Source organism: Cololabis saira, chromosome 12 (assembly GCF_033807715.1).
Source record: "Cololabis saira isolate AMF1-May2022 chromosome 12, fColSai1.1, whole genome shotgun sequence".
NCBI classification, from domain to species: Eukaryota; Metazoa; Chordata; class Actinopteri; order Beloniformes; family Belonidae; genus Cololabis; species Cololabis saira.
In genome coordinates this window covers 22,240,833-22,253,129 of record NC_084598.1, presented here as the reverse complement: position 1 = coordinate 22,253,129, position 12,297 = coordinate 22,240,833, and the positions used below count along the sequence as shown (strand labels likewise).

The window sequence follows — 12,297 nt, the reverse complement described above, 5'->3', positions numbered from 1 at the left end:
ATTCTAGGAGTCGATCCCATGCTGACGCCGGAAGATATACCCTTCCGGGGGTCATGCAGGGGTCACGGGTGACGTGACATTGTTGGTATTGTACTCGACATGCGCATGCGCGAGGGAAGATATCCAGTGCTTACAGCACCGCCTGGCGGTCATCCGGGACTCATAGAACCGTAGTTACAGGCGTAACTTTCGTTCCTACTCATTCTTATTGTTTATTTCATCCTGCATTCTTTTTGGTTACCCCATTGTTTTTTTATTTTTGTATCATATTGTATTTTCACATTTTTATTTTATACTGCATTGTTTTTGAAAATGTTGTATTTTTCTACTGTATTCTTTTCCTGTTTGTTTTTCATTTTCTATCACATTGTATTTTTCAATTTTTATTTTTATTCATTACTTTCTGTTTAGCCTATACATTGTTTTTCATTTGCATATCACACTGTTCTTACTTAAACTTATTGTTTATTTTATCCTGCATTCTTTTTGGTTACCCCATTGTTTTTTCATTTTTGTGTCATATTGTATTTTCACATTTTTATTTTATTCTGCATTTTTTTCTTTATCCATTGTCTTTTCATTTTCACATTGCATTGTTTTTGAAAATGTTGTATTTTTCTACTGTATTCTTTTCCTGTTTGTTTTTCATTTTCTACCACATTGTATTTTTCAATTTTATTTTAATTCTTCACTATGTTTCCTGTTTTTTTTTCATTTTCTATCACATTGTATTTTTCAATTTTATTTTTATTCTTCATTACTTTCTGTTTATACATTGTTTTTAATTTTCTATCACATTGTATTTTTCAATTTTATTTTTATTATTTTTTTTTCTTTTTATATGTTGTTATTCATTTTCTATCACATGGTATTTTTCAATTTCATTTTTTAATCTTCATTACTTTCTGTTTATACATTGTTTTTCATTTGCATGTCACACTGTTCTTACTTATTCTTATCGTTTATTTCAACCTGCTTTCTTTTTGGTTTCCCCAATGTTTTTTCATTTTTGTGTCATATTGTATTTTTACATTTTTATTTTATACTGCATTGTTTTTGAAAATGTTGTATATTTCTACTGTATTCTTTTCCTGTTTGTTTTTAATTTTCTATCACATTGTATTTTTCAATTTTGATTTTTATTCTTCATTACTTTCTTTTTAGTCTATACATTGTTTTTCATTTGCATATCACACTGTTCTTACTTATTCTTATTGTTTTTTCATCCTGCATTCTTTTTGGTTTCCCCATTGTTTTTTCATTTTTGTGTCATATTGTATTTTCAAATTTTTATTTTATACTGCATTTTTTTTCTTTATCCATTGTCTTTTCATTTTCACATTGCATTGTTTTTTAAAATGTTGTATTTTTCTACTGTATTCTTTTCCTGTTTGTTTTTCATTTTCTATCACATTGTATTTTTCAATTTTATTTTTATTCTTCATTATGTTTTCTGTTTATATATTGTTTTTCATTTTCTATCACATTGTATTTTTCAATTTTATTTTTATTCTTCATTACTTTCTGTTTATACGTTGTTTTCATTTTCTATCACATTGTATTTTTCAATTTCAATTTTGAATCTTCATTACTTTCTTTTTATACATTGTTTTACATTTGAATTTCACACTGTTCTTACTCATTCTTATTGTTTATTTCATCCTGCATTCTTTTTGGTTGCCCGATTTTTTTTTTTAATTTTTGTATCATATTTTATTTTCACATTTTTATTTTTTACTGCATTGTTTTTGAAAATGTTGTATTTTTCTACTGTATTCTTTTCCTGTTTGTTTTTCATTTTCTATCACATTGTATTTTTAAATTTTATTTTCATTCTTTTTTTTTCTTTTTATATGTTGTTTTTCATTTTCTATCACATGGTATTTTTCAATTTTATTTTTATTCTTCATTATTTTCTGTTTATTCGTGGTTTTTATTGTCTATTCCATACTGTTTTTTTCCATCCATCCATCCATCCATCCATCCATCCATCCATCCATCCAAAGACCCGGCCACCATGCGCTGGCGTTCAAGCCCCAACCCCGGCTCCAGGGAGGCCCCGGTGACGCCCATCCATCCATCCATCCATCCATCCATCCATCCATCCATCCATCCATCCATCCATCCATCCATCCATCCATCCATCCATCCATTTTCCGCCGCTTATCTGGATCTGGACCTTTCTGTTTATTAGTGATTTTTATTGTCTATTCCATCCTGTATTTTATCCATCCATCCATCCATCCATCCATCCATCCATCCATCCATCCATCCATCTATCCATCCATCCATCCATCCATCCATCCATCCATCCATTTTCCGCCCCTTATCCGGATCCGGGTCGCGGGTGCAGCAGTCTCAGCAGAGATGCCCAGACTTCCTTCACCGTTTTTCACTTTCTATCACATTGATTTTACTCATTTTTATTGTTTATTCCAAACTGTATTTCCACATTGTTTTTCATTTTCTATGGCATTGTATTCTTCAATTTTCACTTTTCTTACTTTCTGTTCGTCCATTGTTTTTCATTTGCATATCACATTGTTTTTACTCATTCTTAATTTTCTATTTCATCCTGCATTCTTTTTGGTTTTCCCATTTCTTTTTTTTTTCATTTTTGTATCATATTGTATTTTCAAATTTTTATTTTATACTACGTTGTTTTTGTTTATCCATTGTCTTTTCATTTTCATATCCTATTGTTTTTGAAAATGTTGTATCTTTCTACTGCATTCTTTTCCTGTTTATTCGTTGTTTTTATTGTTAATCCATAGTGTATTTTTACTTTTTTTTCATTTTCTATCACATTGTATTTTTAAATTTTCACTTTTATACTGTGGCAGGGTGCGTGCCACGGGGGCCCGACCGAAGGATGGAGAGACACGAAGCTTGTGCAGAACCCTGTTTTATTCAATTCAAACACCCAAATCACCCACACACAGTGCATAAGCACCTCTGCCTGACAGCAGCTCCTCCGACCCTTTTCTGTTCTCCAGCTCTGCGTTATAAAGGCAGGCCGGGTGGAGGCGTGGCAGCCACTCAGGTGGATGGGACACAGGTGCGTGTCCCGTCAACCTCTCCACCCGGCCACAATACTTATTTTCTGTTATCCATTGTCTTTCTTTATCATAGCACATTGTATTTACTAATTTATTTTTTTTTCTCCATACTGTATATTTTTCATTGTTTTGCATTTTCTATCACATTGTATTTTTCAATTTTTATTTTTATTCTTCATTCCTTTCTGTTTCTAATTTTTTTTTTCCCCTCCTTGAACCGCCACCTTATCGTGGTGGAGGGGTTTGTGTTGCCCGAGTGATCCTAGGAGCTATGTTGTGTGGGGCATTACTCCCCTGGTAGGGTTCCCATGGCAAATAGGTCCTAGGTGACGGGCCAGACTAAGAGCGGTTCACAAAGCCAATCATGAGGAGGAAGAAATCGAGGACCGTCACGTGGCCCGGATTGGCGTCACCGGGGCCTCCCTGGAGCCAGGCCTGTGGTTGGGGCTTGAACGCCAGCGCATGGTGGCCGGGTCTTTGCCCGTGGGACCCGGCCGGGCTCAGCCCCAAATGGAGACGTGGGCCCACCTTCCCATAGGCCCACCACCTGCAGAAAGGTCCGTGATAGGCTGGTTCCATGTGGACTGGGCAGTAGTCGTGGTGCCTTGACGACCCAATCCCTGGACCAAAACCCTCTCAGTGGGGACATGGAATGTCACCTCGCTGGGGGGGAAGGAGCCGGAGCTTGTGCGTGAGGTTGAGAGATACCGGCTAGAGATAGTCGGGCTCACCTCCACACATAGCTTGGGCTCTGGAACCCAGCTCCTCGAAGGGGGCTGGACCCTCCACTACTCTGGAGTTGCCCAGGGTGAGAGAGAGTTGGTGTGGGCTTGTTTATAGCATCCCAGCTCAGCCGCCATGTGTTGGAGTTCACCCCGGTGAACGAGAGGGTCGCTTCCCTGCGCCTTCGGGTCGGGAAAAGGTCTCTCACTGTTGTTTGTGCTTACGGGCCGAACAGCAGTGCGGAGTACCCGGCCTTCTTGGGGTCCCTGGGAGGAGTACTTGATAGTGCTCCAACTCGGGACTCCATTGTTCTACTGGGGGACTTCAACGCTCACGTGGGTAATGACAGTGATACCTGGAGAGGCGTGATTGGGAGGAACGGCCTCCCCAATCTGAACCCGAGCGGTGCTTTGTTGTTGGAATTCTGTGCTAGCCAGGGTTTGTCCATTTCTATCACATTCATTTTACAAATTTTTATTGTTTATTCCAAACTGTATTTTCACATTGTTTTTCATTTTCTATCGCATTGTATTTTAAAATTTCTATTTTATACAGCATTGTTTTTCCGATGTCTTTTCATTTTCATATCGCATTGTTTTTGAACATTTTGTATCTTTCTACTGCATTCTTTTCCTGTTTATTAGGGCCCGAGCACTTACAGTGAGAAGGCCCTATTGTATCTGTAGGAATTTTTCTTTCTTCTTTCTTTATTTTTCCGACGACATGAGGGCCTTTTTGCCCCACTAAACGTGCCCCAAAAGTCACCAAATGTAGCATACAAGCCAGGCCTGGTGAAAAATTTGATATTTAATGGTTTGCATTAATGGGCGTGGCAAAATGGCTCAACAGCGCCCCCCGGAAAACTTTGTGCCTCAAGCCCCACGATACGGTTTGACATACATGCACGAAAATCGGAACACACCTGTATCATGTCGCAACTTAAAGAAGTCTCTTTTGGCGCCATGTCCGAAGCCATTTTGAATTAATCGTGTAATTTTGTCGAAATTTATGCCATTCCTTCGGTCGTTAATACGGCCCGAACCGTAACGTGCACCCAGGTGTGTTATACATCAAAATGTATGTCGATGACACGCATTACTTTTCTCAGTCAAAAGCGTTACCGTGGCGACGATAGACACCAAAAAGCGCGCTCCCCCTTTATCTGATTGGTCCATTTTTGATAGTCCCTATTCTCTGCCATAACTTTTGAACGGGTTGTGATAAAGACATGTGGATGGTGTCATCGGACTCGGTTTTGACTCCTTCACCTTAATTGGTGCAAATTAGCGCCGCCCCTTCTTCTGATTGGCCGATATCTGATAGTTCCTACGTTCTGCCATAACTTTTGAATGGTTTGATATAGAGAGTCGTGGCTGGTGTCATCCGCTAAATGTCCAGGCCTGAATACATCTTCATGCAAATCATACAAGCGCTTCCACTGCAGCACGCCTGAACGTGCACAAGGGTGCGAGGGCCCGTTCATCGTTGCTTGCAGCTTTAATTTTTTTTTTTTTTTTTTTTTTTTACTTTTTTTTTTTCTCAATTCTCTGAAATCCTCTTTATTTCCTTAAGGAAACTCAACAATTCAATCATGAACCAGATACAGATAAAGACTGTTGGCAAGGTGATTTAACTCTAACCATCCATTGTGCAACATATTCACAACCCTAAAGATAAGCCATTTGAAATGTATGAGAGAAACAAATACAGTATTTTTAGCTCACAAGTAGACTTCTGAAAGAAAGAAATGTGATGCTGAATTAACAAAAATTAAAGAAAACTGCAGTAAAATAAGCCCAGAAACCCACTGGGAGAATTATTTCCTTCAAACATTGGATTGAGATGTCTAATGTTTTGTTTTATCTCCTGCTGACAGATTTTTAATGATCCCATCCATGGCCACATTGAGCTGCACCCACTTCTGGTTAAAATCATCGACACACCACAGTTCCAGAGACTACGAAATATCAAGCAGATGGGTGGAGCCTATTTTGTTTACCCTGGAGCATCCCACAACCGCTTTGGGTATGTCCTCTTGTTTTCAGAGAGATATTTCACCAGTGCAACCTGCTGAGCTGGTTGCTTACAACACTGGTCACGTGCAGCAAAAATGAAAGTGAAGACAAATAGGAAGAAAATGTCACATATCCTATCACTCAGAGTAAATTAAGTGTTGTTTTTTTTACCATCCTCCACGTGATGTTTTTCATGTAATTTTTAGATTGTTTTTTTTCCAATTGCTTATTTTTCTAATGCAAATATGATTTTATCCAGTAAGACAGAAAATGCCTTTTCAAAGGAAAATGGGTTCAAAAACGCATTAAAGCATTAAAAACGATCTAACTCAACGTCTGTACTATTATGGCGCGTGCGTGCATGATTTATATTTGATGACACAGGGTGGGACACTTGGCAGGAGGGCTGGTCAAAGCCCTAAAGTCAAGGCTGCCAGAGCTCGACATCACTGACAGAGACGTCCTCTGTGTGCAGATTGCAGGTGATCTGGGTAAGTGATACACACCGTTATTCACTAGTAGAGGAACAAGTGTGAATCAAACTTCAAAAATCTTAAATAACAGTATGGTGAGTATAACTAAGAATATCTGATCACCAAGAACTGCAAGACACACCAGGTGTTCTTTACAGAAACATTAACAGATGTATTCAGCAAAATTAGAAGAACTACACCAAAGCACCATAAGACTCATTGGCACTTACAAAACCAGCAAGGATGTATGATGATGCAACAGGTTAAACAAATTAAAGTGCTGTAGTACTGTGCAATACTTTAATGAAATGTAACTGCAGATATTTCTTTGTGTGTTCCTGAGTATAGAGTGAATGCTGGAGGAGCGAGAGAGTATTGTCTGTCACAATGTTGCAGACTGTGACAGCAGGACCCGTAGTTGTCCTCTAGGGGGCAACTAGTTCAACAACCTTTGTTGTACAATTCAGCGGTTTGTTTTCTACTAAACTGTGTAAAAGGACTTCAATGGCTTTGTAGCAAGGTGGTCCCTGTTGAAAGATTTATATATTATTCTTATCATTATTATTATTTTCTTTCAAAAAAGTTGATTTTAATTAATAAAAACTCACAATTGGATTTACTCACTGAACTTAATTTTAGAAAAGCCAGTTCTTTGTGACGCAAAACATATTTATTTAAGTTATATATGCAGTCATCGGTTGAATATTATACATTGAATATTTTGCAGGAAAAAAAAAGTAAATCAGTCACAGCGGGACCATTGAAACTTTTCTTGCTGTTTTTGTGTCACAAAGCTGTTATAGTTTGATCATATTCACATGCCGACTGGAATGGACACTAATGATACAGATGTTGCAAAAATGCCCCCTTCATATGTGACCCAAAAACCATATACTGTAAATGTAATCCTTCAAAAAGTAACTACATGTGTTTAATACAAAAGTGTATTTGGGATTTCAGGCCCATCTCTCATAGCATTAATGTGATCAGATTTAATCACAATTTACTCTGCAAGTCATGCAAATTAACAAAGGTTTGGGTTTGTTTGTTTTTTCACATTTATTTAGCTGTATCAAGGACATGGACCCTTTTTTCATCTGTATGGCCGGATGTTTATCCCAGAGGCCACTAGGTGACAGGATCCATCTAATAAATGGAAGGTAAAAATGCATCAAACTATCATGTGATGAACAGAATAACAGAAAACCACAAATCTGAAAAAACTTAAAGGAAGGAGCTGCATTAAGAAATGTCACTTATCAAATATAACTTGTAGTTGAAGATCATAGAAGTCAGTACAAAGTTGACAAAGTAGCACAAAAGAAAACATCCAGATGTATTTTCCAACATATAATTCTGCGCTTTACTTCATATTTTTGACACACAAAGAAAAAAGCTGAATAGTGTTCACTGCGATACCACTGGAAGATCTCTATATCTACATGTCAACTCCTTTCAGCTTTTCTCTTGGCAGAGGTCACCACAGGGGATCAATATGGTCTGGATATTGATTTGACGTACTTTTTACAAATCGTCCCTTTTAAAATATGAGTTTGTGTGTCTTGCGGCATGAGAAAGCCTCTGTAGGGTCCGACCCAAAAACTGAGGTGAACCCGATAGTCAAGGGGCAACTTTGGAAAAGAGCCTCCGTTAAGACTTTTGCTCACATGTCTGGGTAAAGTTTGACAACCTATTTTTTTTGTTAGAACAAATCTATAGAAGGAATCTTAGGGGTGTTGTCATCTTGAATGTTTTTGCTGGTTACCACTAGAGGCCCTAGAATATTCAAATTCTCAATTCAGGCATATAGTCAGTTTTGGTCAACCTGTACAATTTGTATGCATAATTGTCAATATTAAAACATTGTATATCTAAGGAAATAGATAGAACAATACTAAAAAAAGCCTTTATGAATCATATTGTAATATTTTAGCCAATAATGGATACAGAATATCACTTTTTTATAGATAGTCGGGGGGAAAACCCTAAGATTGATAACTATGCTCACGCTTCTGGGTAAAGTTTGACAACCTTATTTCTTTGTTAGAAGGAACCCCTAGGAGGAATAATAGGGGTGTTGTCATCTTGGATTTTTTTGTTGGTGACCACTGGAGGCGCTGTAACATTCAAATACTCAATTCATGCATATGGTCACAATAATGGTCAAAATGTACAGTTTATATGCAAAATCTTCAATGTTCAAGATTTTATATTTAGGGAAATGGATAAAACATCAATTGAAAAAATTTTTTTTAACTGTATTGCTATATTTTGTCCAATATTGGTTAAAAAATATGACTTTTTTATAGGCGTTTTGAACACACACATAATAAGCATCTTTTTTTTTGCATTCTAACTAGTAATGGGATGTTATGCTAATTGAAGTAGCTAGGCAAGGTAGCAAGGCAAGCTAGCTAGAGCTCTGCACCATGCTTTTTAGGGCTTCACTTTCTGCGCTTGACTGAATCAAATGTTATGACTGTGTACTTTTGGCCTAGGTTGTTGGTCATGTTATGGCAGTTTTTTAATACTGTCCAAAGTGTATCATAGTCATGCGCTGGAGAATTAATCATTGGCATCATTCCGTTCAGTCAAGCCAGAAAGTGAAGCCCTAAAAAGCATGGTGCAGAGCTCTAGCTAGCTTGCCTTGCTACCTTGCTGCTTCAATTAGCATAACATCCCATTACTAGTTAGAATGCAAAAAAAAGATGCTTATTATGTGTGTGTTCAAAACGCCTATAAAAAAGTCATATTTTTTAACCAATATTGGACAAAATATAGCAATACAGTTAAAAAAAAAATGTTTCAATTAATGTGTTATCCATTTCCCCTAAATATAAAATCTTGAACATTGAAGATTTTGCATATAAACTGTACATTTTGACCATTATTGTGACCATATGCATGAATTGAGTATTTGAATGTTACAGCGCCTCCAGTGGTCACCAGCAAAAAATTCCAAGATGACAGCACCCCTATTATTCCTCCTAGGGGTTCCTTCTAACAAAGAAATAAGGTTGTCAAACTTTACCCAGAAGCGTGAGCATAGTTATCAATCTTAGGGTTTGCCCCCTGACTACGAGTAGCCAACCACAAACAGGCAGGAGACCAGACGATTTAAATAAAGAGCCAGATGGCTGTTTATTAAGGTGAAGGGGATAAAACTGACTCAGGGGTAGATCCGGAGGGGAAGGCAGAGGAAACGGGGGAGTGATAGTTGGGGGTCCAGGAGACAAGGGTCAGTCGTGAGTTGACAAAAGGGGGGGGGTCACAGAGATCCACGAGAATGGCTGCGAGGGGAGCAGAGGTGTCGAGGAGGGTTCCAGGGAGGCAACGTAGACACAGGAACAAAAAAGCCTTGGGACGAAAAAACAAAGAGGGATTAATGTAAGCACGGCACAAAGGTTCAACCTGGAGAGCTGAAAAAACTACAGAACGTTTCCCGAAGGGCCAGATTTAGTTACAGCATGGGTTCAGTACAATCAAGCACTGAGTGAAGGTCCAGGTCTCCTTTTAAGCCTGGGCTGGCGATTAGTGGCAGCTGGGGTAGATGGCAGATCAGCATGCTGCTGGCTCTCCCAGCCAGAGGAGGAGGACTCCTATCAGCCTCTCTTGACATGTTTGAGCACATGGTGGAAAAAAAGGTTTGAGATGAAAGAATATGGACTGGAACTGGAAGAAGACAAGGTCTTTATTAAAGAGCTCATCGATGGACAGCCTTTGGAAACAACTAAAAACCCTGTATGAGTATTACAAAGATCAATCAGTTCATTATTTTTTTGGCAGAAGTTCAATCTAACACCTGGACTCCCTTGTCATGTCTGCAGGATCCGAATGCTGATTGAAGAAAGGAGAAGCCCTTCCTCTACGAAATTGTGGCGAACAAGCTGAATGGGATCGATGTGGACAAGTTTGACTACTTTTCCAGGTGGAGTTTATCTAAAACAAATAGTTTCTGAGACACATTTCTGCACTTCTTCTCCTGGAGAATTACAGAAGACTTTTATCATAACAGATTTATTTACAGTCAACCATTTCCTCACCCTGTCTTGTCCCAGGGACTGTCACCACCTCGGGATCCAGAAGTACCATGTTTCTGTCTGCATGTTGCTAAGAAGGAATTCATATATTTATTGTCCCTTTCACTTATCACCCTTACTTGAACGAAAAAGACAAAAGAACAAGGGCAGATGGCAGGGGGGAATCCAGAGGTAAGAAAGAGAATGAAAGTGGCATTAAAACAATACAACAAAATAATAATGACCAAAAAAAAATTATTCTATCCCCTAGGAGACAATTGAGTCTCAAAAATAACCTGGCTGAGTTGATCCCTGAAGGTCAGAAGGCAAATGATTACTTTAAAGTATAGTAAGTAATTAACTTCTTACTTTTACTACTCTTTTCTTAAAACCTTTAATTATGTCAGTTATGAGACCCGCTTTTTCCCATTATCATGTTTACTCCTCTGGTGAGTTTTTCAAAATGTGTAGCCTATGTGCCACAAACACCCTAAAATTTAGAAATGAACACCCCAAGTCATGTGACCCCAAGTCTGCTCCTGAATTCATGTCCCAAAATGTATTATACTTCAGTTACTAAGGCTATATCAGGAAATGTAAATCTATTTGTTTGTTTTGATTCTACAAGATGATCCTTGTTTATCAGAGACCTTTTTTTTAAAAAATAAATCAGGTTTTACTTTACTTATCAATGCAGACTGGGTTTTAAATTGGGCAGAGATAAAAATGGCAAATGTGCATATAACTTAACATTGAGTATTGAAAAAACAGTTTTTGACAATATAACTGATATTACAGCATTTTAGTGAAGTAAAGTGGATGTGAATCACTGCAAGGAAGATGAAAATCTACAATTTTTTAACTAAAAATATTTTAAAAGAAATACTTGCACCTCGAGTTAATTTTTTGAAGCACAACCACAGATTTTGGGCAATGATATGTTAGTATAATTACGCCTCATATAAATTTTCATGAAGTCAGTAAATTATGGTGTTTGTCTTAATAGTTGTTGATAAGATAAATTATCAGGGGTATACTAAAGGACACCTTACAAATGTCAATCAAATTTTGTTCCTATGTAATGACTCAATAATGAATGTTGAGCAGATTGTTTGAAATAAAATTTAGTTTTGCTTGATTGTATTCTTTGTTAGAAAGTTTGTGCTGTGAACCTACAGAAACCTCTGACTGATGACACTCAAACATTTGAACATTGTGTTGTGTAGATAATGTCCAATTATGTTCAGTACATTTTGCAATTCATGTAACATTTTTTCCGATCCGCTCAGGGGCTCCAGAACAGTCCTCTGCAAAGAGCCAGCCTTCTTTTCAGTTTCTGTGGTGTACTTTTGTACATCTTTATTTAAGAGTGCATGTAGATGGACATGAGAGATAATCAAATGACCAGAGGGCTGTTCAGACTGGTGGAGTTCACCAACGCAACATGGTGCAACAGGAATCTAATTCTTGGCTCTTTTTAGACTTCCTTATGCTGTTGAAGGTCTTCGCTCTTAAAACGTGTGATATGGTGGTATTTACGAAATGGTTGACATTATCTGTGATGCAGACAGTGATGTTGTTAATGTATGAGTTCAAATTACAACAAAGATTTTGAGTTTCTAAATGAATGCTTACAACTGATCCCAAAAGTTGTCATCTTTTGCACGTGCTAAAAGAAAAAGAAAGAAATGAATGGCTGTGATTACAGATGCAAACTGGAACAGTGTTTCAAAGTCAGGCTTCAAACCTTTACCCTTGCTCCACCACAGCAGATTTACTTCTGCAATTTGACATTAAAACACCACTTTTGAGATCCATGAATATCCACAGCTCAACCCACTGAAATCAAAGCCTGTTGTAGGGCAACTCAGAAAATGAAATGAGTTATCAAGAGTTTATCAAAGAAATAATACTTTCTCATATACAACTATGCATACAAGTCCTCTTTCAGCTTTTCCTTTCAGGGTTGCCACAGCACCAAGTGGGTACCAAGAGGGCATAACTAGTT

At 37.6% G+C, this 12,297-nt stretch overlaps 1 protein-coding gene across 1 annotated transcript in view; it reads left to right on the top strand.

Annotated features, from left to right (window-relative positions):
* Window positions 1-10,460: 10,460 nt before the first annotated feature.
* Window positions 10,461-12,297, top strand: part of LOC133456369 (deoxynucleoside triphosphate triphosphohydrolase SAMHD1-like) — a 57,805-nt gene continuing 55,968 nt past the window's right edge. The window contains 1 exon segment of the mRNA XM_061734849.1: window positions 10,461-10,481. Within this exon segment, the coding sequence (XP_061590833.1) occupies window positions 10,461-10,481 (21 nt within the window).